This window comes from Carassius auratus, chromosome 5 (genome assembly GCF_003368295.1).
Source record: "Carassius auratus strain Wakin chromosome 5, ASM336829v1, whole genome shotgun sequence".
NCBI classification, from domain to species: Eukaryota; Metazoa; Chordata; class Actinopteri; order Cypriniformes; family Cyprinidae; genus Carassius; species Carassius auratus.
The window spans coordinates 30,488,077-30,513,391 of NC_039247.1; the positions used below are offsets into that span (position 1 = coordinate 30,488,077).

General features: G+C 36.4%; 1 protein-coding gene across 4 annotated transcripts in view; it reads left to right on the plus strand.

Moving 5' to 3' along the window:
* LOC113085558 (disks large homolog 4-like) overlaps positions 1-25,315 on the plus strand; it is a 121,816-nt gene that overhangs the window by 72,915 nt on the left and 23,586 nt on the right. For all 4 annotated transcript variants that reach the window (XM_026255196.1, XM_026255195.1, XM_026255199.1 and 1 more), the window contains 7 exons: positions 17,032-17,085; positions 17,520-17,570; positions 18,435-18,559; positions 21,339-21,508; positions 22,380-22,516; positions 23,687-23,831; positions 23,934-24,072. In XM_026255196.1, coding sequence (XP_026110981.1) covers positions 17,032-17,085; positions 17,520-17,570; positions 18,435-18,559; positions 21,339-21,508; positions 22,380-22,516; positions 23,687-23,831; positions 23,934-24,072 — 821 coding nt within the window. The remainder of the gene's footprint in view (positions 1-17,031; positions 17,086-17,519; positions 17,571-18,434; positions 18,560-21,338; positions 21,509-22,379; positions 22,517-23,686; positions 23,832-23,933; positions 24,073-25,315) is intronic.

The following is a 25,315-nucleotide window of genomic DNA, read 5'->3' on the forward strand; positions in this document are numbered from 1 at the left end:
AGGGGGTAAGTGAGGGGGTGAGTAAGTGAGTGAGGGGATGAGTGAGTAAGGGGGTAAGTGAGTGAGTGAGTGAGTGAGGGGATGAGTGAGTTATTGAGTGAGTTATTGAGTGAGGGGGTGAGTGAGGGGGTGAGTGAGTGATTGAGGGGGTGAGTGAGTGAGGGGGTGAGTAAGTGAGTGAGGGGATGAGTGAGTTAGTGAGTGAGGGGGTGAGTGAGGGCGTGAGTGAGTGAGTGAGTGAGTGAGGGGGTAAGTGAGTGAGTGAGGGGGTGAGTGAGTGATTGAGGGGGTGAGTGAGTGAGGGGGTAAGTGAGGGGATGAGTGAGTAAGGGGGTAAGTGAGTGAGGGGATGAGTGAGTTAGTGAGTGAGGGGGTGAGTGAGTGAGGGGATGAGTGAGTTAGTGAGTGAGTGAGGGGGTGAGTGAGTGAGTGAGTGAGGGGGTGAGTGAGTGAGTGAGGGCGTGAGTGAGTGAGTGAGTGAGGGGGTGAGTGAGTGAGTGAGTGAGGGCGTGAGTGAGTGAGTGAGTGAGTGAGGGGGTGAGTGAGTGATTGAGGGGGTGAGTGAGTGAGGGGGTGAGTAAGTGAGTGAGGGGATGAGTGAGTTAGTGAGTGAGGGGGTGAGTGAGTGAGGGGATGAGTGAGTTAGTGAGTGAGGGGGTGAGTGAGTGAGTGAGTGAGGGCGTGAGTGAGTGAGTGAGTGAGGGGGTGAGTAAGTGAGTGAGGGGATGAGTGAGTTAGTGAGTGAGGGGGTGAGTGAGTGAGTGAGTGAGTGAGTGAGGGGGTAAGTGAGTGAGTGAGGGGGTGAGTGAGTGATTGAGGGGGTGAGTGAGTGAGGGGGTGAGTAAGTGAGTGAGGGGATGAGTGAGTAAGGGGGTAAGTGAGTGAGTGAGTGAGTGAGTGAGGGGATGAGTGAGTTAGTGAGTGAGGGGGTGAGTGAGTGAGGGGGTAAGTGAGGGGGTGAGTAAGTGAGTGAGGGGATGAGTGAGTAAGGGGGTAAGTGAGTGAGTGAGTGAGTGAGGGGATGAGTGAGTTATTGAGTGAGTTATTGAGTGAGGGGGTGAGTGAGGGGGTGAGTGAGTGATTGAGGGGGTGAGTGAGTGAGGGGGTGAGTAAGTGAGTGAGGGGATGAGTGAGTTAGTGAGTGAGGGGGTGAGTGAGGGCGTGAGTGAGTGAGTGAGTGAGTGAGGGGGTAAGTGAGTGAGTGAGGGGGTGAGTGAGTGATTGAGGGGGTGAGTGAGTGAGGGGGTGAGTAAGTGAGTGAGGGGATGAGTGAGTAAGGGGGTAAGTGAGTGAGTGAGTGAGTGAGGGGATGAGTGAGTTAGTGAGTGAGGGGGTGAGTGAGTGAGGGGGTAAGTGAGGGGGTGAGTAAGTGAGTGAGGGGATGAGTGAGTAAGGGGGTAAGTGAGTGAGTGAGTGAGTGAGGGGATGAGTGAGTTATTGAGTGAGTTATTGAGTGAAGGGGTGAGTGAGTGAGGGGATGAGTGAGTTAGTGAGTGAGGGCGTGAGTGAGTGCGTGAGGGGGTAAGTGAGTGAGTGAGGGGGTGAGTGAGTGAGTGAGGGGGTGAGTAAGTGAGTGAGGGGGTGAGTAAGTGAGTGAGGGGGTAAGTGAGTGAGTGAGTGAGTGAGGGGATGAGTGAGTTAGTGAGTGAGGGGGTGAGTGAGTGAGGGGATGAGTGAGTTAGTGGGTGAGTGAGTAAGTGAGTGAGTGAATGAGGGGGTTAGTGGGGGGTGAGTGAGTGAGTGAGTGAATGAGGGGTGAGTGAGAGAGTGATTTAGTGAGTCAGTGAGTGAGGGGTGAGTTGAGTCAGGGAGTGAGTGAGAGTGAGTGGGTTAGTGAGTGTGTTGGTGAGTGAGGGGGTGAGTGAGTGAGTGAGTGAGTGAGTGGGTGAGTGAGTGAGTGAGTGAAGGGGTGAGGAAGTGAGTGAGGGGGTGAGTGAGTGAGGGGTGAGTGAGTCGGGGGTGAGTGAGAGTGAGTGAGTTAGTGAGTGAGTGAGTGACTTGGTGAGTGAGGGTTGAGTGAGTGAGTGAGTGAGTGAAGGGGTGAGGAAGTGAGTGAGGGGGTGAGTGAGTGAGTGAAGGGGGTGAATGAGTGAGTAAGTGAGTGAGGGAATGAATGAGTGCGTGATTGAGTGAGTGAGTGAGGGGTGAGTGAGTCAGTGGGTGAGTGAGTAAGTGAGTGAGGGGGTGAGTGAGTGAATTAGTGCTGCAACGACGCGTCGACGTCATCAATCGTGCGTGAAATGCGTCGATGGTCACACTGTTTGTTTACAGCTCGTGTAATGGCATACTGGGAATGGAGAAAGTTGCATTCTAGCACAAAAACAGAGACCACTGTTATCAATTGGTGTACCACGGCAGCACAACTGCGATGCGCGAGCACCTATAGGCGCTCTCCGGTGTTACGGTTTAACTGGTTACCGTGTGATCTGGTGACCAACTTCCTGGTTCAGGTCTGATATTCTTGCGCTTGTGGCATTCTGCAAAGTTTCGATGTTTTTAACTCAATGCGGTGCGGACGCGCCTGGAAAAAACAAGCATGTCACACTGCGATTGTTTCCATTTCAGTGGCAGTTTCAGGTGCTTGTGCGAGGTGTGGGAGGGGATTTCGTTAATTTTTTTTCCCACACACACTCACACAAAGAGTAGGAGTTTATATAAGTAGATTTAGTTAGAATGTATGTGTGCTGTTTCTGCCCACTGCTGTGTAGCAGCACCCTCAGGTTTGCATGTGTTGCCAGTTTTAATTCCAAAACAAGCTCGTCATTCAGAAGAACTACAAAACAGCCAATATTCATGCACAAGCACAGCTCGATAATGTCATGGTCTCTGGTCTGAGAGTTTGTGTAGGATCCTTGAAGAAAATTCAATGCCAGTGTATTACTGTGTGTGTTATAAGTTGCATGTGTGGCAACACGATTTGTGTACGTGTCCTGTTTTTTTGTTTTTGATTTGACGAGCAAATATAAAGAGCAGGCTTTTAGACTGATTATATTTTAATTAATTTTGTGCATCCCATTTTATGGATTAGCTGCTCTCTGACTTTGGATTAATTTGTTGAATAGATGTTTATTGAATGTGAACATTAACTATTCCTGTAAATTGTGCTTAAATCTGAAAGAAATTTTTCTGGACATTGTATTGTTTTTCTGAAGTGTTTCTCCTTTCCAAGCTTTATGTACATAGACAAGTGAACCATTCAGAGCTTGATTTCCTCATAAAGTGTAATCTAAATCATTTGAACATCCCAACCAGCGGGACATGCATCCTATTTACAATTAAATGACATTTATGATATTTAAAAATATGATATGAAATTTGTTTAACTAAAGAGTGCTTTTTTGACCCAGTGAAGTAGGACCGAAGTACATCTTTATATGTAAGTTTTATAATTGACTGTGAAATATACAGTAAGGGTACTGAAAGATGTACTGACAAGCTTTTGTGGAAACTAAAAACACGCTATAATGTCAATTCTATTGAAACTTGTACAGTATGTCATGTATTTAATTTGTAATTACACCTTTGCAATGAAGTTGCAATTCAGTACATTTAAAATATCACTTAAAACTGAATACTGAATAACACGAGAAATGCACATTCAGTACAATTACGCTTTTTTCACAAGGGAAGACGTAATTTAATGATGTTTTTACACTGTCAGAAGTGCCTTTTCCATTACCAGCTAAATACACAGAGCATAACATGTGTGTAAAAGCATGCTAACACGCTTCCACAGTTTTATCAGCGTGCTGTAGTGTAAATGTGGAACTAGCTGGATGTTGCCCATTTTGGGATGAGAGAAGGACAGCTCCATGGTGACCAGCTCCCCCTCACTGGGAAAAGTACAATGTGCTTGTTGAGCGAGAGATGATTGATGGAATAGATTAAAGGGAGAGAGAGAGAGAGAGAGAGAGAGAGAAAGAGTGGGAGGAAGTGTTGATACATAGAAAAAAGATGAGGGGAGATGTGAGTTGTTGAGAAAGACTGAGCCAGTGAAGAAGCGTACGCATAACAGAAATGTATGCGAGGAAAGACCCTGCTGATTGGCTTATAATGACCAGTTCCAGTGATGCATAGACGGTACTTTTAAACTAGGATTGGGCTTTGGATGCTTCAAATGAAGAAAATACACAAATACACATTTATTTAGCGTCACATGACGACGATGGTTAGGGTTAGGTTTAGAATGGGCCATTAAAAAATCTCTATATATTGTATATTATTACTAAAGTTATTGCCACATTACATCTTTTATATCATTAAAAAAATTGGTTGTTAATGTTTGGTGTTCTTAAAAACTGTACAACTAGAAATTAATATCCATAACTACTAACTTTAGTTACTTTAAAACTCCAGTTGGCCTAATGTACTCCTCCCTTGCTTTCCTTCTGTTTTCACTCACTATTCTCCTTCTCCTATTCTTTTATAAGTCATCTTCAAACACTTATCTTCTCTTGTTTTGCTGCTCTTCACATTGGTTGGCTCTAATATCTCTGGTCTCTCCAGCGCCTGCTGAATCAAGGCTGATGCTCGGCAGTATTTCAGTTTTATATGTGTATATTCAGATTGTGTATTCTAGGATAGACCCGCATGAAGTTAAGTAAACAAGTTAGTGCATTTGATTCCAAAGAAAACAAATGTTTGTCTTAGTATTCTTTCATCTATATATTTATATATATATATAACCCAGTCAACCACTTTTCATAATCAGTTCCGTTATAAATGATCCTGCGCTATTTTACTCTCAAACATGTCACATTAGGAAAGTACAATGAATCGCAGACACTAGTTAAAGTGGGTATGTACTACTGTGTAGTCTGTATTGGCATGGTGCATTATAAAAAACGCTGTCTGTTTCTGACCGGAGCTTCACCTTACCATGATCACCCAACTGAAATAATGTTTCTTGACAGCAAACGTGCACTCCACAAACACATGATTTCTGACGGTGGATAATGTAAATGCTATATGTTGTATCGTACACTCACATTGATGTTCCACCCACCTTCATCCCTCGCTTCCTCCGTTATGCAATGACTCCTGGGTAATTCAAGCTCTCTCTCCTGTCAGGTTTCTTTCTGCAGTTTATCCACATTCAGCATTCTCCCTCCCCTGCTGGTCACATCTCACTTCACTGAGCCTCTCTAACTAGCTCATTTCCCTTTCTTACTGTAGGTTCTGCATGGGTTCCCGTCCCTATAGACTGTGAGCTCGTGCCATTATATTTGTATTTAATGAGCAGGTTGTTTTCTACCTTACCATAGCAGCTGTAATAGATGCTGGATTCATGTCACGACAGAATGATCATATTTCACATGCAGGACACTAAAGAATGTGAACAGCACAAATAGGATGCTCTAGAAGTCTAGACCGGGGAGCCCTGTCTCACTTGTCTGTTGTTTGCTGTAAGACGTCTGAGATGAAGCTGCTGCAGATGAGCTGTTATACGTCAGGGAGCTGTGTGACGAGCTCAGTCCGTCTGTGAGTGTAGGAGGACCTCGTTACAATGCAAACGTATTCATCACACACACCAAGAGAGTGAACCTTTTAAAGTCTGCTGGTGATTTACTAACACGCTGCCTGCAGTAACAGCTCATATGTTTACAACTAATGATGATGATAATGATGACCTGGCAGTATGATGACTGAGAAATCAACGTCTTTATAAATGGCTACAAAGCAGATGCTGTTTTCAACAGAGGAGACATTTCGCACGACAAACTAACAGCTGTGTATGAAGCTGACTTTGGCACTTCACTTGAGTAAACCTCAGATTCCTGTTTCCCGTACAGTAGGTGCTGCTCTGTGAAAATGCTAAATGGTTTAATTGTTATTTCTTTATTTGACTTTAGATTAGAAAACACACATTAACTATTATCTAAGAGATTTCTCTATAAACTGTTACAGATCTCAAACTCCCAGCACAAAAAGGTACAAAGCGTCTTTTAAGCTACAAAAGCTAGAAGATATTACACCTAAAGTGTAGATATTCGTACTTTTTGAAAGGGTTCTGCCCCAGTGACAGCTTTGTACATTTTTTCCAGAGAGACTTTTTACAGTAGTAGTGAGAAATATATTTTGGAAATGAATTAGATTGAATAATATCAGTTTGAGTTTTAAACTGCATTTTTAAGTTTATTAAAGTGAATGAAGAATGATAAGACATTTATGATTGAAGCAAATAGCTATATAGCATTTCGTACCAGCTCTTCAGCTTTGAACAAGGGTTATCTTAGAGCATTTTATGAAGGACATTTGAGACATTTTCAAACACTATAGTGTGGTAAGGCAACACCATTTCCAAAGCAGTTTTCTCTAGATACCCTGACAGCCAGACTGTCCCTAAAGCCAAGCACAAGTGAGATTAGAAGAGTTAAATGGCAGACGAGGCTGGTGTGAAACCAAGGGGCTGCTAAGACCTTTACTGGATGAATCCCCCGCTGGACCGGTGGACAAATCACTCGAGCAGAACAAAGTAAGATTATGCAACCGTTCCCATTTAAAAAGTTTAGTGTAACATAAAAGTATGGCATGAACTTGATTATGCAAATTGTTTGGTTTGAACTTTTCATATTTATTAGTGGTTTAATGAAGTGATGTTTTCAAATTCTGGTTTGGGTGGCTGTCAGCGCATATTAGTTATTTTATACATATATAATATTTATATTATAATAGTGCATGGAAAATTTGAGAAAGGACAGGAAATGAAGAGAGAATTTCAGGTCTGGATCAGGAAGTGCTCATGTATTGCACATGCTTTCATATACCATGCTCTTCATGTTGCACACATTAGTTCTCAGTACTTACAGTGCAGTAGAAGACTGTTGTTTTTTACATTTTAGGATAGTTTTGGTATTAGGTGGTATGGTGGTAAGGAAAAATCATGATTCTTTGTCATGATGCAAGTTGTCTGAACAGTACAGCCAAACTACTTTCCCTATTTTTAAAACACAAAAAACAAACACAAACAAAAAAGCAAAAAAGGATGGCAGACATTTAGGCCAAAGTGGGTGAAGATAAAAAACTTTGTTGTTATTTTGTCTTTGTTTTTAAAAAATAAGATCAAAGATACACATTACAAATACACATAATATACGAATAAAACAAACAATGCTTTAATTATCAGGGACTGTAGGTGTTTTTATAAGTAGCATTCAAGAAATTGAATGGAAAATGAAACACTACATACACTTCACTGTATAAATTATAGATTTAAAGCAACTGTATTAGTTCTTCACTCAAGAGCAGTGAGTGATTTTTCTCTTTTTTTGTTGTTTTATTAACATTAAAGGGATAATTCTGTCTTCATTTACTCGCTCTCAAGATGTTTTAAACCTGAATGAGTTTCTTTCTTCTGTTGAACACAAAAGTTGTTTTAAATAATGAACAGTTGCTGGTCTCCAGTGTCTTCCATACTATTTTTTTTCTCCCTTCTATCAAAGTCAATGGGGACCAACTACTTTTTGCTTAGCCACATTCCTCAAAATATCTTCTTTTATGTTCAGCAAAAAAATTAAATAAATAAATAAATAAAATAAAATAAAATATTATAGATTTGTGACAACATGTCAGTGAGTAAATAATGACAGAATTGTAATTTTGGGGTGAGCTATGTCTTTAAAGACAAGTGGCAACATGTTTATTAGTCTGCTGTCACTTTAAGAGCTGCACGCTTTATTTCTCTCTCAACTGTTTACTTTCACTTTAGATACAACCAACTGTTTCTGTGTAAACCTTGTGTGTTTTTGACAGTGTTAGCGTAATCAGATGCGAAAGATAACTTGGTCAAGTTATCGGGTGCTGTTTGACAGGATATTTAGTGTGCTTCAGTTGTACACGCTCAGAAAAGTCGGATGTCAGAACAGCACGCAAATTAAATGTTTAACCAGCAAGGCTTTAAAGCACATGCAAATAATGTACTTTTGTGACGGTGAAGTGCAGTGTCTCATGATGAAGGTGCCAGAACTGACAGAATGTGCGCTGTAGCACGATACCATGATATTTCTTCAAAAGCAGATCGTAGAGACATATTAATCATCCACAATCAAAAATCGTGATATCGCACACCCCTAACTATGTTATGAAAGATATATCAGAATGATTTGAATTGAATATGTGCGTAAAATCTCCATAAATTGGTTTTCCCATTCTATACATTGCATCTAATTAGAATATTGATGTGTTTTTGGTCAAACCATAATGAAAAATAGTGAAGTCTTATCACTCTTATTTTACAGATTCTTCTTTGAATTAAGATAGTTTACTTGAATTGTATGTTGTTGTTTTTTTTGGCAGCCACTACTGCCAGTTATTTGAAAATGTTTTGGTTAATGATTGTTTTTTCAGTGTAAAACTGTTATTTTCTGGATTTTTTGCTAGATTATTACAGACACATTCATTAAAGTGCAATCAAAGTCTTCTGACGTTGTGTGTCTTGGTTCACTCTTCTCTGGTGATTTGATCATAAAGCGTTTGTTGTGTTGTGGATGCTTCTGAACGAGCTTTATCAGCATGACTTTCACGGTCAAGGAGCTTCATCACTCCTGGTAATTCAGGCTGAGCTGGTCTTCTGCTGGCTTCTTTGGGGGTTTCTCCGTCTTATTGGTGTAGCTGTGTTTTTGTCCGCTTTTTAGGTGTGTAATCTACACTGTAAATATTTATCATAGACCTTGTTTTACTCAAAAATAAAAACACCATAAATGCTAAATACTATAGGTATTTTATATGCAAATAATTTTATTTATTTATGATTGATCATATTTGAGGCGCACAACAGGAAGTGATGCACACAGCACTGTTTAGAATCAGGTTTGTGTTGAAGAGCCACTAACAAAGTCATTTATTCACATGATGTTCTTTCTCTTCAAATGTAAATGACATTTTCAAAGGAGAATAACTGACTATAGCATTGTTTTTCAGATAAACAAGTATTTTAACTTTTAAAATATATGCAAACATATTATGGTGTTGTTATGCCTTTGTAGAGTCAAAATCTTACATACAGCACCTTTAATGGTTCAATGAAAAATATTGAATAGTGCAGAAGTTGTAACTTAGTGCTATATAGTGTTATAGCATGCACATATCTGATCACAGGCTATCATCCTGCCGTAGTTTTCCTACCACACACACATGTATGTGGGCCAAAGAGATTGATTTCCTGGTCGAGTCTGATCCTCGGCTGGTGTGGATTATGATTTGATTTCCTGGAATTTGATTTCTCTACAGTCAAATGCAAGCAGATTCCTCCACAATCTATAGCTATACACAGGGAATTAGGGCTGCACGATTAATCCAATGTGATTGTCATGTCTGTCTTGTCAGTATAGTCAGTTCTGTGATCAGTAGTAAATCTCCGTCACGTGCTTTCCCCAGATTTTGCCTAATCACGATTGCAGTTTAGTTTTGATTAATCGTGCAGCCCTGATAGGGATGTAACAATACAACCAACTCACAATACAATTCTATTCACGATACGATTTTCTTCCTTTTTGATTTTTTGGTAACACTTTAGAATAACGGTCCGTTGGTTAATGTTAGTTAACTGCTTTAGTTAACATGATCACAGCAAGCACAATCCTTCAACAGCATCTATTAATCTTAGTTTATGTTCATTTCAATATTTACTAATGCATTATTCAAATCAAAAGTTGTGCTTGTTAACATTGGTTAATGCACTCTGAATTAGCATGAACTAACAATGAATAACTGTGTTTTCATTAATTCAGTAATAAATGGTTTGTTCATGTTAATTAATGAATTAACTAACATTAATTAATGGACCATTATTCTAAAGTGTTACCAATTTTTTTTTAATTGAAAATAAGTTATCAATGAAAAAGTGTCATTTCAAAATTTCTCGGGAAAAAATGATGCACATATATTTGTAAAACAGAAATATGTCAAATAACAAAAGTATAATTAAATTTTAAATAAAAATAAAATATTCATAAAACTATCTAAGGCTTTGTCTGTAATCTTTCCATTTAAAATGAGAGATAACCACTGTATTTTAATCACAATCTAAACAAAGATGCTGCATACATGCATCATCAGCATTTTATTATCTAAAGTAGATTTTTTTTAAATGTAAGATAACATGTTTGTGTTACTTGTAACACTATGCCTCACTTGAAGGTGAATTTTAGCATACTTCAAAAAGTATATATAATACTTGAATAATACTTATACAGTAAGTGCAAAATGAATGTTAAGTTTTCATACTTAATGTGTGTTGCACCTAGATAAAGATGTATTAGTTTGATTTGTGTGATCTGCATGACTCATTCCTGACATTACTTTGACAAAAATAGAAACATGGAGTTCATCTTGGAGTAGGAAGTCTAGAAAGTAGTATTTTCTCTTTAAATACACTCCAGTCATCTTGATGATTTTGCAATGAATACATGAAGTATGTGATTTGAACTAAAACAGACATTTAGGTTAAATAGACGTTATACAGAGCATAGTTTCTGTTTGCTCTAATTGTAGCACTCAGCGCTGGCTTTTCTAGACATGCATTACATCACGAGTCCACAGTGTGTTCACTTATTTCTAGAAGTTTTCCTTTGTCTCTTCTTTTTCTGTGACATGAATAGATTGCAGGCTTATCAACTTGTCTTAATAAGTGAAGTGAGGTGGAAAGAGAAAGAGAAACCAGGCTGGGGAACGTAGAGAGATGAACAGATGTTTGTTATAATGAGAGGCTGTTCTTATCCTCTGACAAACAGACGTCTTCATCTCCACAACACTGATCTCACTAACGCTCCACTGTGACTAATGTTCAAGCTTTTCAGCAAGAGTTTTTCATGTTTTTGTAAAGAAGTCTCTTTAGTTCACCAAGGCTGACAAAAAGCAGTTAATATGACTCCTGTAATAAAGTATAGTTGATACTTAAGTTTAGGGTCCAATTCTCACTATTAACTATGAACATGCATATTACTTAATCCAACCAATGCATAAACTTAACTACTACATTACTGACTATTAATAAGCAGCAAATTAGGAGTTTATTGAAGCAAAAGTTGTAGTTAATAGTGAGTTAATAGTTAGAATGGGTCCCTAAAGTAAAGTGTGACATGTTTCGGTGAACTACACCAATTAAAATATTATTTTAATAATTAATAATTATTTTAGAGTAAACTGTTCAAATCCAATTGGATCAGTCATATTCAAAGCAGCTGTAAAATGACTATAAACACACACATATGTGACCCTGGACCACAAAACCAGTCAATTTATCGAAATTGAGATTTATACATCACCTGACAGCTGAATAATAATCTGTCCACTTATGTGTGGTTTGTTAGGAGGACAATATTTGGCCGAGATACAACTATTTGAAAATCTGGAATCTGAGGATGCAAAAAAATCAAAATATTGAGAAAATCATCTTTAAAGTTGTTCAAATGAATTCTTAGCAATGCATATAAGCAATGCATAGCAATGCAAGAAATTCGCTTGTGCGTCAATAAAATTTTTGAAACATACCAAAAGTAATTATATTAAATCATTGTTGGATTATGTTTTGAATCATGAGAGTCAGATGTGGCAAGTCAGGCATGAGACCGTGTTAGTGTAGAGTAGAAACCAGAGTAGAAATACTCTGGCTACGTAACGCTGTGGAAATCCTTGTCTGGTACATCTTTGTTACCATCACTGTCATCATCTCAAAAGGCGTCTTTGAATAGAGAGCTTGGTGGAGGAACAGACAGAAAAGTGGAAGTGAAATGAGAAGGAGAGAAGTAACGGTGTGAGAGTAGGAGGCTGATTTCATGCTTTAGCTACAGAGCATCTTCTCCGGCTAATCAACAGACTACTGCGGCACAACAAATCATCCGAAACCAGAGAACCAGCGAGGGAGGGCTGAGAGGAAGATGAGGGGGAATAAGGTGCAGAGAAATCCAGTGAAAAACAGAGCGGAGAGAGAGAGAGAGAGAGAGAGAGAAGAGCTCAGCATTACCACCCACTCACCAAGATGCATCTAGCATCTCACTTACCCGCCTTACTCTCTTAAAGGGACAGTTCACCCAAAAATAAAGTATTCTGTCATCATTTACTCACCCTCATCTTGTCGTTACAGACCTGTTAGTTTCTTTCTTCTGCTGAACAGAAAAAAAGGGATTTTGAAGAACGTTAGCAACAAAACAGCTGACAGCAGTCATTGACTTCTATAGTATGGAGGAAAAAAATGAATAAATAAAATGGAAGTCAATGGCTTCCGCCGAGTCTTTGGTTACCAACATTCTTCAGAATATCATCTTTTGTATGTGAAAGAACTGGTGGTCAACCGATACGTGTTTTTTGACAGCCGATGCTGTTATCTTGGAAAGCAGGGCCAATAAAAAAATAAAGCCAATATAATTTTTTTATTTTTATTATTAATATTTAAGAAATTTGAAATCATTTGACAATGGATAAAAAATAAATGTGTGAATGAAACAAACTTATACTTTAGTTGACAGTATTTAATTTTTCACAAAAATGTAATTATAAAGAAAGTAAACACTGAGGGCACTCAGTGTTCTGGGAAGTTTGGATGCACTGGGAATAATATTTTTTTTATAAACCCAGGGTAACCCTCATTTTACACACAGCATACAGAGAAAATGACATGAATATGACAGTGGGCTATATATGCATATAGCGCAGCATAATTTAAAGTTTAAAGCATCCAATTCACACGGACTGTCCAACACATCGGGCAAACAGAACAACTTATCGGCCGATGTTGAAAATGACAAATATCGGCCGATATATCGGCCTTGGAGATCGCTAGAAAGAATATTAAAACTCATGTAAAGAAAGTGAGCCGGAAGGTTTAAAAGCAAAAACATGAAGATCTTACATGAATTCTTAAGTAAATGAGTGTTCTTTGAGGATGGCTTTTCCAGTTGGGTGAATGCCTGGTTATGTGTAACTAACATAATTCCTGTGGCTGGTGTTTGCATATCCTTACGTTATGCATGGATACTAAGTGGAAGTTAGTGAGTTTACTCTTTTAGCTGTTTATAATTTTATCAAAGCAGTCTCATGTAATGTTTCACTATGTTTATACTTTTGAAATGTCTGATGGTTTTAAATGTTTCCTTTATTGATTCCAGTAGATGTATTTACTGTAAATGCGATTCCCATTCATTTGCATATGCTGAGGGACACACTTAAGTACACTTGCAAAAAGTTGCATTTGTAATAATGTACAATAAAAGTGTTGCTTTAAAGTACTTTATAAATCATTAGGTTTTAATAATCTCTTGCCATGTGTTAACAAGCATGTGTAAACTAAAGTACTTATGATTTTATAGTTTATTTATATATATATATATATATATATATATATTTTATATTATCATTTGAACTAGTGTTGATAGTACATTTAATCACTTTAATAACTTCATAAATGTGTAATTGTAAATATATTTAAATACATGACATACAAGTTTCAATAGAAATGTAATTAAAGTGCATTTCAGTTTTAGTATCATGATTGTCAGTACAATCAGCAGTACACAGCAGTAACCATATTTAAAGATGATATAAGTAATTATGAAATTACATTTATGTATTTAAGTCCTGCTTAAGTGTGTCAAACAAGCACTCTTAAGTTCAAATAATTGCATTTAATATGAATGAATATAAACCATTATGTATTTTATTTGTGCATTTGCAGTATGTACTTTTCAGTAAAGTACTATTCTAAAAGTACGCTAAAGTGTATTTCTTTTTCATGAGGGTTGGCGAATTGAATTTGGCAATATTTGATACCTGGTTCACCTCTTGTAACATTAGGTCCCTGAAACAAATTACAGACACTGTAATAAACACTGATACTGTTTAATATTAAACAGACACCTCAGTGGTCTTCACTGTAATCTCACTCACTTTCCAATCCGCTTCTGTAATCTAGGTTTTTTTTTAGGCTTTAAGTAATTTCATTCTCTGCTAATGCACTAATGCACACATTTCACATCTATTACTGACCTATCAGGAAGAAAATACGGTAGCACTTTATTTTACGGTTACATCTATTAATTGCTTATTAGCATGCACATTACTAAAATATGATGCTAATTAAGCAAATATTAATACCTTATTCTACATGACTATATTCTACATCCCTAATCCTACCCAATACCTAAATTTAACAACTACTTAATCACTATTTATTATTAATTGGCTCTGACAATTACATAATGGCTAATAAAACAAGAATGATTATGCATTAAGAATTTGGTCCTATTACCAATTTTATTTCTCATTTTATTTTAATCATGGCCAGGATTTAACTATATAAACCATTAACTTCATTTAGAATCATTACCACGGATAAATAAAAGGATGGAACAAATTTATTAAATGTCCACAAATGAATGCTCTGCAGTGAATGGGTGCCATCAGAATGAGAGTCTAAACAGCTGATAAAAGCATCACAATGCTCCACAACACAACTTCAAATGATGACAAAAGCTGAAAAATCCATCATTAATTGTTCAGCAAATTATAATTTTTTGTAAAACTGTTCCTTTAAACTATTGCTTCTAACTTTATTAAAACATTTTTGAAAGTATACCATGATTTGAATTCTGTGCTAAACTTGATGTACCTTAAAATTATTTTAAGCACCATGACCTTTGAATATGTTCATAAAAGTGTACCGTTATATATATCAGAATACCATAGTATTATCTGATACACCACAGTATTTTATACTTTACTACATTACTTTGTATCATTTCTATTTCTATTTCATAAGATAATTAATAGCATTTTAGCCTCATGAAAATGCATACTTTCAAAAAGAGCACTTATTACAGAAACAGTATACTTTAAAAGAGCGTACTTAAGTGTGAGCTTAACGTAATATCTTTAGACGCAATTGCATGTGACATACAAATAAATGAGAATGTATTAAAGTCAAGAACTATATGAAATACAGTAATACTTATGTAAGTACATCGTTTATATGCAATTTTTTTTATAATTATAATTGTCTTTAAAATATAATTAAAGTCCACTGCTGAATGTGCTGAGATGCATTTCTGGTAAACTAAAATATACCTTGGCATGGCATTTCTAATTGCTTGTCATTTATTATTTGTAATTACATGTTTGTAACAATAAAGTTGCAATGTAGTCAATTTACATATTAAATGTAATATAAAATTAGTTCAACTTACAAAAGATTATTATACATTTCTGTTAAAAAATGGTCTTAATTAAATGGTCTTAATTTTTTAAAGGATACTTAAGTGTTAAGAAACTGTCATGAAAATGAAGTGGCCTCTTATTTCATTAATATTATATAATATTCAAGTGTTTTATAGACTATAGTTAATGTGCAATTCACACACTTAGAAGTAGCCCAATATACGAATGATTGATTTTTATTTTTATGCCAAAAATCACTATCATATTGAGAAAAGATCATGTTCCATGAAGATATTTAGTAAATTTTCTACCGTAAATATATCAAAACTTAATTTTTGATTAGTGATATGCAATGCTAAGATGCTTCATTTGAACAATTTCAAAGGCAATTTTCTCAATATTTACATTTTTAAATGCACCCTCAGATTCCAGATTTTCAAATAGTTGTATCTCAGCAAAATATTGTCCAATCCTAATAAACCATACATCAATGGAAATATGATTTATTCAGCTTTCAGTTGAAAAAATTACGCTTAAGACTGTTGTTTTGATCCAGGGTCGCATATGTAAATAGTGCAAGAACATATATATTTAGCCAAAATGTTTATGTGTAGTAAATATTATGTTGAATCAAATAAATTATTTCTCCCTAAAGCTAGTTGATACTTTAAGGATGTGTATGTGTATTGGATTGGAGAGCCATAAAAAATGATTGTTTAATTTACATTTTAGATGTTGAGGGTCAGAGCGGCTCGCCCACACACACACACACACACACACACACACACACACACACACACACACACACACACACACTCCTCCTCTCTGTGGCTGCATGCTAAAGCTCATCTCTCTCAGATGTGTCTCTCCTTTGGCAGTGGAAGCCGTGGGGCAGTGAGCACTTGAATGAGTTTCTGACAGCGTGTGTAGCTGAGTGTGTGTTAATGTGATCATGTGGGCGGCTGCAGAGCCCTGTAATGAAAGGCAGGAGTTTGGAACTGAGCTGAAGGGCATTACTGCCCGCTTGTGTGTGTGTGTGTGTGTGTGTCTCTAATCACATTTATTGGAAAGCAATAGAGGTGCTAGCAAACGTTACAGCTGTAAATTGCTTGTAGTGTGTGTGTGAGTTGTAAAACAGGGCTGTGCGTGTTGTAGTACAGCTTATCCAGTGGATGTATGTGCTGTTTGCTTTTACTTTATTTCAGTGGAAAGACCTGCAAAACTTTCAGACTTGTAAAAAATCTTGGCTGTTTTGAATGAAATACTGGTGTACTAGTTTAATATACGTTAATCTGCCGGCTATGTAATGCACAGGTATCTTTCAAACAGTATTATGTTACATTGTGGTCACGTAACATTGCATGTTTACTTCAGCAGGAAGGATCTAGGAAATAAAAATGTGCCGTACCATGCAATAGTTTGGAGTCACTAAGGTTTTTATTTTATTTTTCACTGAAAGAAAATGATTATTTTGTGGATGCATTAAATTGATCAAAAGTGACATATATAATATTAACGTTAATGTCCACAAAAATATTGTGCAGCACAACTGTTTTCAACATTGATAATAATTAGAAATGTTTCTGGAGCAGCAAATATTAGCATGATTTCTGAAGATCATGTGACACTGAAGACTGGAGGAATGATGCTGAAAATACAGCGGGGCATCACAGAACAAATATTAAAATAGAAAGTGGTTATTATATTGAAAAAAATGCAGCCTTTGTCAGCAGAAGAGACTCCCATTAATGTATTCAGAATGCATGCTGTAAAGTTGCTTACTGCGCACAGTGTGTATCCATCAGCTGAAGTCCTGTGGTGTGTTTCAGGACATCATGTGTAATACGCACTGTGCTGAACATCTCCTCTCTGTTTCTCCTGCAGGGGAACTCTCCTCCGGTCGTGGTGAATACTGACACACTGGACGGCTCGCCGTATGTAAGTGTTATGCAGATTGTAGTCTTCAGATCTAGAAATGATTAGTGGTGCAGACAGGAATGATATCTCAAAGGAAGAATACCCAGACAATGATAATAGTAATGCCTTGGCAGCCAGCCACACAATCACAAGTCAAGTGTTGGGGTGCTGCTTGCTTTTTGTTTGTTTTTTCATTCTGGAACAACATTCACACAAGTTTTGAGCAGTCAATAACACCTAATATTTTCTTCAGACAACGTGAAAGTCTAGCTATGCATTCCACCAATAAATGCATTGCTCAAAACTGTATGAATGGAAAACCCACCTTTCGGTTAAAAGAGTTGCTTTCTTTTAATAGCTGGAAAACATTGCCATATTTGCATGTCTATTACTGTATAATACGTGTCTTAAGCTGATATCTTAAGGGGACTGACATTGCATGTGCTGTCTTGTAGGTCAATGGAGCAGAAGGAGAGATTGAATATGAAGAGATTACGCTGGAAAGGGTAAATCTTACAAACTGTACAGTACTGTGTTTTTTAACATAGGTCTTTCTGTGTATGGGTGCAGGTATTTTTAATAGGAAGTATAATATATTTTGTAAGAGTAAGATTTTACATAACCTTTGTGAAAAAATAAGTACACTTAATTAAATTGAAAGTACACTTCAAATCTTATCCAATTAAAATATAATTAATATTGTCTTATAATATGAATTAAATAAGGCCACTAATGTAAAGAGACACTTTGATGACCTTTAAAAAGTGCCCGTCCTAATACTGACAAGTTAAAAAAGTACATTTTAAATCATGATGTTTTAATAAGCTTTTGTTGATTGTTTTGATGAAGCATACTTGTGTTGATACATTGACTAACATACTTAAGTACTTGATTATAATTTTATTATAAGCTAATTTAACTTTAGTGTGCTATTCTGAATGACATTTCAATATATTTAAAATGTATTCAATTTGAGCTTCATTTTAGATTCAATAGAAATGACATGAAAGTATGTTTTATTTTACAATAAAAAAGTACACTTTAACTAATAACAATAATAATTATGAAATTGCATATAAAGATGTACTTAGGGCGATTCAAAAGCACTTGATGTAAATTTAAACTTTAATACAGATTCATTTAAGTGTCTGAAAACATTAGAGTCAAGTCACACTTAACTAGACATTTCTGAATATAAGCATATTATTTCCATACTGTTCTTTTACACAATGGATTCTATCAATAAATTACATGTTTCAATGTTTATAAATTGCATTTGACATCTAAAGCCAATTGAATGCATGTGAGTATATGTTGGCACCTGTAACTTCAGTGTATGTAAGTGTGTGTGTGTGTGTGTGTGTGTGTAGGGGAACTCTGGGCTAGGCTTCAGTATCGCCGGAGGGACTGATAACCCTCATGTGGGAGACGACCCCAGCATCTTCATCACTAAGATCATTCCTGGAGGAGCTGCGGCACAAGACGGGAGACTCAGGTGACTGAATATACACTCACCCAAAAACTATTTAGGCGCTTAAGTGATGTTTACTAATGAATGAAAGTCATTGCATTAGTGTAACATTCATTTATATATATATATAAATTAGAAAACGTTTTGTGAAATACACCTTTCTTTGAAATTAATGGCACTTATCTAACACAATGACATTCAACACAATGAGGACTTTGCAATGAATCTTGATTTACATGATTCTCTCGATTTATTAAGCATGGTCGTCTGTGATATTTCTTGCAATGGGAACAGGCCTCCACAAGCTTTCATGGTTGTGGTTGCCAGATGTCAAGAGTTTAAATCCCCCAAGCAGAGCTTATTTTTTCTTAAAAAAAACACATGGACACATTTTATGCCCAGCGGTTTACTTAATCTTCCCAATCTGGCAACCGCACATGCTCTCTCCACATTAGGAAAAAGCGTATTAAAATGCTCAAATAAAAGTGTAATACAGCCAGTCTGTTTCTTTCACAGTCGTCTGTGCTGTTTGCCGCAAATAAATCTGTGCAATCTTATGTGAAAGTGCAATAATTCTGATGAAATGTAGAAAACAAAATAATAAGATGAACAATAATCGTGACTATATTTTGGAATTGTGATGATTTTCTCTGCGTGAAATAATCGTGATTATCCATTTATAGACTTAATTTTCCAGTCACTGTATGCGTACTGTATATGCTCACATGTATAATCACAGTGTCTCAGTGGATGTACTGGTGATGCATTCATAATGGGACCAGCTGGGGTTCCTGCTAACAAATGCAGTTCTACCCCAGAGCTTTCCAGCACATCCACACACACACACACACACACATACACATACAGAACGCAGACAGAAATAGCACAGAAAGAAAGAAAAAGAGACAGATTTCTGTCATTATCTCCTCACCGTGATGTTGTTCCAAAGTCAGCGGAGTCTGAGTGAAAGAGCTCACCGGAGGAGGGAATAATGACTCGTTTCGATCTGTTCATCAAAGTCATACTGGCGTTAACCCCTCAGAGTCAAACTGTGGATGTGGTGGACTGTCAGCTGTTTAACGCTGTCCTCTGCTCTTCTCTTCTCGTCTGCAGACAGTAGGGCTTCATTACTTTTGGTAGTGCTGGGACCAAATGGACTGTAGTCCACTGTAGTTTCCCCGCACAGTGTGATTTCACTGGAGAATGAGAGTACTCTCTGTTTCAGAGTTCATCTAATACTTTCTGCACCTTCATTGGAGCTTAATCTGGATCCTTCAATTCTGTCTAATTTCAGACCTATTTCTAAACACCCCTTTTTATCGCTGCACATCATCTTCTGTTTCATACAGTTGACTTTTGACAAACATGATACAGGGCAACAACTCACTGCATGATGTAGACTATGGAATGCAGTTATTTGCCCCTAAAATCCAAGATATTGTAGCATTTTCTATATTTATATCATATGATAAGCGATAGCACATGAGCAGCGAGAGCAATATCACACAAGTCTGATCTTCAGACAAATCTGATTTTAAACAACTGTTCAGTAAATAAGTTCATTTTAAATATATGTGACCCTGGAGCACAAAAACAGTCTGAAGTCTCTGGGGTATATTTGTAGCAATAGCCAACAATACACTGTATGGGTCAAAATGATAGATTTTTCTTTTATGCCAAAAATCATTCCATGAACATATTTTGTCCTACTGTAAATATATTAAAACAGAATTTTATATCAGTAATATGCATTGCTAAGAATTCATTTGAACAACTTTAAAGATGATTTTCTCAATATTTAGATTTTTTTGCTCCCTCAGATTCCAGATTTATAATAGTTGTATCTCAGACGAATATTGTCCTCCGAACAAACCACACATCTGTGGAGAGATCATTTATTCAGCTTTCAGATGATCAATAAATCTAAATTTGGAAAAATTGACACTTAAGACACTTAACGTTTTTTAGTCCAGGGTCACATATGTAAATAATGCAAGAACATATATATTTAGCAAAAATGTCTATGTGAAATAAATATTATGTTGAATCGAATAAAATATTTTTCCCAACAACTACTTTTATTTTTTAATATCTACTTTATATTTTTTTCATTTATCTCATATTTTTAGAGCCAAATTTAATATGTGATTAATTAGATAAAAAAAAGAGAGAGACAGTTTAATGATTTAATATCTGTCGTTTTTTTGGTGGAGGACAAAACATATCATTCAATACAAAGATGATTGAGAGATGAACGAATAAGAGTTCCTCAAAAGCCTGATTTATTCTATTCACATTTTAACTTGATTTTTCTAAATAATAATAATAATAATAAAGGATTTATCTATCAAATATGTGGCCTTATATGGTTAATGATCTGTACATTGCATTTCATAATTTAATTTTGACTTTTTGCAACTGTTTTGTAAATTGTTTCATAACATGTGACACAAGACTTAAGACTTTTAAAGCATTTGAAAGCCTGTGTAAACACACAGTGTGTGTGGCTGGGTGTTCTGTGAGGAATAAAACCTCTCTAGACAGTCAGAATTATTCACTTATAATTTGCACTTACAATATCATATGCACATAACATCTTTTGTATCTTAAGTTGTACATCAGTGTTGCCAGATGTTGCCAGACACTTAAAAAAAGGGAAAAAATGTCATTTTTAAATTCAAATTTTGTGACAGCTGTCAGTTCAAGAGGTTTATTTATGGCTGAGCGCCAGCAGCTTCTAACAGATGTTGCCTTAATAACTTATTTCCATCTCTCTCTCTCTCTCTCTCTCTCTCTGTCCTAGAGTAAATGACAGCATCCTCTTCGTGAATGACGTGGATGTTCGGGAGGTGACCCACAGTCAGGCGGTGGAGGCGCTCAAGGAGGCGGGCGCTATCGTCAGACTCTATGTATTACGCAGGAAACCCGTCGCTGAGAAAGTCACTGAACTCAAGCTCATCAAAGGGCCAAAAGGTGCACACTCGCTGACCGGATGACCTAGGCTCTGTTTATCACTTAGAAGTATTCATTGAGCAGATGCTTTCAGCCAAAGTGACTTACACATGCAGAATACATCGAAGTGATTCATCACCGTGACTTATAGACCTGCTGTGGGCTACAAGGTTGTTAATCAGTGGAATGTGCTTTCATTGAAGCCATTTGTTTGCATTATTTCAACACTAGTGGAACACTTGTGGCTTAAAACTACATTACCCAAGATGCTTTGCAGAAGGCTCCATCAATGAGCAAATTGGGAAGGCTATTCCCGTGAAGCGCTGTGAATGATGTGATCAAGCCGTTCTCATTACACTCTTTTATATTATATTTTTTAATTGTTTTTAATTTGATTATTTCATTTGCAACGCTTTATGGGAGACCTGATAAAGTCTGTTCCGACCAAGAATGACAATTATCAATATAAATATAATGGTAATTATGTGCCCACATCGACACAAAATAAAGTTCTGTTCATTAGAAACACACGCTGCAGTTTGACGTCTGCACATTAAATGCTTGCGCTCTTTAAAGGCATAGTTCCCCAAAAAGATGAAAGTTCTGTCATCATTTCCCCGCCCTCCACTCGTCCCACACCCCTATGAGCTTCTTCATTGCTGTTGAGCACGATATAAGATGTTTTGAAGAATGTTGGGATCCAAACAGTTGACGGTAGCCATTGACTTCCACAGTACTTTTTTTTTTTTTTTTTTTTGCACAGCATGGAAGTCAGTGGCTCCTATGAACTGTTTTTGTCAGAAAGGCATCCACATTGCATCCTTTTTCAAATACTGAAGAACTGAGAGCTGTGTTTGTGAAGAGAGATGTCACTGCTGTGTTTGTGTCTCAGGGCTAGGCTTTAGTATAGCGGGTGGTGTGGGGAACCAGCACATCCCTGGAGACAACAGCATTTACGTCACAAAGATCATCGAGGGAGGAGCGGCTCATAAGGACGGACGACTACAGATCGGTGATAAGATCCTGGCGGTAAGCTGAGGACTGGCATGTGTGAAGATTAGACTGGAGACTTATGGGTTAGACTCTTCAATGGCGCCACCTGCTGCACACAGGAGGAACTACAGGCATCGATCTGATTTAGCCTTCACTTTGAGTTACATGCATCCTTGAATAGTTTCTCTTTTGTTTGTTGCCACTAGTGATGCAGAAATTGCACACTGCAACTTTAAACACAACTTTAAAAAAACAACTTTAGAAAGCAACTGTCCATAAAGCAGTTCTTACATTTCTGCTTTTAACTTGTCTCGTGAAAAGGAAGTGCACTTTGAAGACCTTTTGTGGATTTAACTTTAGTACCTCTTTATATGTAATTTCATAATTACTTCTATTCTCTTCGCAGCCGAATGAACTGAAAAACAGCTATGGGAAACAAAAATACTCTTGAAAGTCAACTTGTAGTTCATGCATTTAAATATGTATTTGGAGCTGTAGATTTGTAATGGTGAAGTTTTAATTTAGCAGTGTTATTTTATTAGATTGTATTACAGTTTTTTACTGTATTAATAAAGTTTTAAATTAGCTGTTTTTATTTTAATTTGTTAAAGTTTTGGTAATTTTATTGTGTGTTTTTTAGTGTAGTTTTGTTTAGTTTGTTTGTTTATTTCTATGAGATTTCACTTTCAGTTGAACCTTTATTTAACTTATATATTTTATTTATGGTTTACATTAAGTAACAAAATAATTTTTAATGGTTTTAGTTTCAGTTTTAGATTAAGTTCACTATAATAACCCTGCAATTTGGCACATTTCAAATATATTAACTTTAAATGTAATATTAAAATAATACACTACTGTTAAAATGATAGTCAAGAATTTGCATGTACATCATAATAAGTGTGCACTTAAAAGCACATTCAATTAAATTCAAGTTTATTTGTATTGTGCTTAAAAGCACATAATGTACTTAAAATAAAATAAAAATCATTTGACATCACATTTTTTTAAATGTACCTAAGTTTGTTAAGAAACAGTTATGAAAGTGAACTTAAGTGGCATTTTAATTCATTAATCTTATATTATCTGCAAGTCAATTTTTTATTATTATTATTCTTTTAATATCTGAGTACACTACATGTGCACAAGTGCATTTCTTTTTCCCGCGGGACATGCATCCCATAACGTGAGTCTCTGCATCTGCAGGTGAATAATGTGTGTTTGGAGGACGTGATGCATGAGGACGCGGTGGGCACGCTGAAGAACACAGCAGAGGTGGTCTACCTCAGAGTGGCCAAGCCAAACAACCTGTACCTTACCAGCAGCTACAACCCTCCAGACCTCACCAGCAGTGAGTACACCGCTGCTTCACAGCCTGCACACTAGCTTTACAGAGCACAGGCCTGGCTAAAACCTGTGTGTGTGTGTGTGTGTGTGTGTGTTCACCCTCCAGCGTACTCTCCGCATCTGGACACGGACATCGGACATCCTAACTTCCTGGCTTCAGATTACCCACAAGCCCTCACTCCCACCTCACCAAGCCGCTTTTCTCCAGTGCTGCATGGCATGCTGGGAGATGATGACTTACCCAGGTAATGAAGCTCATGACAATCCATGGACTCTAATAAATGAGCTTGCATCAGAGTGATTTTAGTATTGCTGAGATACTACATGTGACCCTGTGAACTTAAAACCAGTCATGAGGTAGATTTGTAGCAATAGACAAAAATACACCGTATGGGTCAAAATTATAGATTTTCTTTTATGCCAAAAATCACTAGGATATTAAGTAAAGATCATGTTCCATGAAGATATTTTGTAAACTTCTTACTGTTAATATGTATATAAATGTATTTTTTTTTATTAGTAATATTCATTTCTAAGAGTTTCATCTGAACAACTTTAAAAATGGTTTTCTCAATATTTAGATTTTTTTGCTCCCTCAGATTCCAGATTTATAATAGTTGTATCTCAGACGAATATTGTCCTCCGAACAAACCACACATCAGTGGAGAGATGATTTATTCAGCTTTCAGATGATCAATAAATCTCAGTTTGGAGAAATTGACTCTTAAGACTGGTCCAAAGTCACAAAGTATTATTATAGTTTTTATCTTAAATTAGTTTTATATCATCATTTGGTAACACTTTAGAATAAGGTTCCATTAGTTAATGTTAGTTAACTACTTTCGTTAACATGAACTAAGCAAGAACAATCCTTCTACAGCATTTATAAGTCTTAGTTCATGTTAATTTCAACATTTACTAATGCATTATTTAAATCAAAAGTTGTGCTTGTTAACATTAGTTAATGCACTGTGAATTACCATGAACTAACAATGAATAACTGTATTTTCATTAACTAACATTAACGAAGATGAATAAATACAGTAATAAATGTATTATTCATTGTTTGTTCATGTTAATTAATACATTAACTAACATTAACTAATGGACCCTTATTGTAAAGTGTTACCATCATTTTTATTTTGTGTTTTATCACTTAAAAAAAATGATGTCTAGTTTTTTAACTTTTCATTTATTTTTAGTTTTCCTTATTTACTACATCAAGAGAAATGTTACCTATGGCAACTAGATTTTTAAAATTATATATATATATATATATATATATATATATATATATATATATATATATATATATATATATTAGGGGTGTAACGATACGCGTATTCGTATTGAACCGTTCGGTACGAGGCTTTCGGTTCGGTACGCGGTACGCATTATGTATACCGAACGGTTCGTTGGACTAATTAATTATATTTGGAAAATAAATAAAAAATTGTAAAATATAATGATATGCGTTCAACAAGGTAG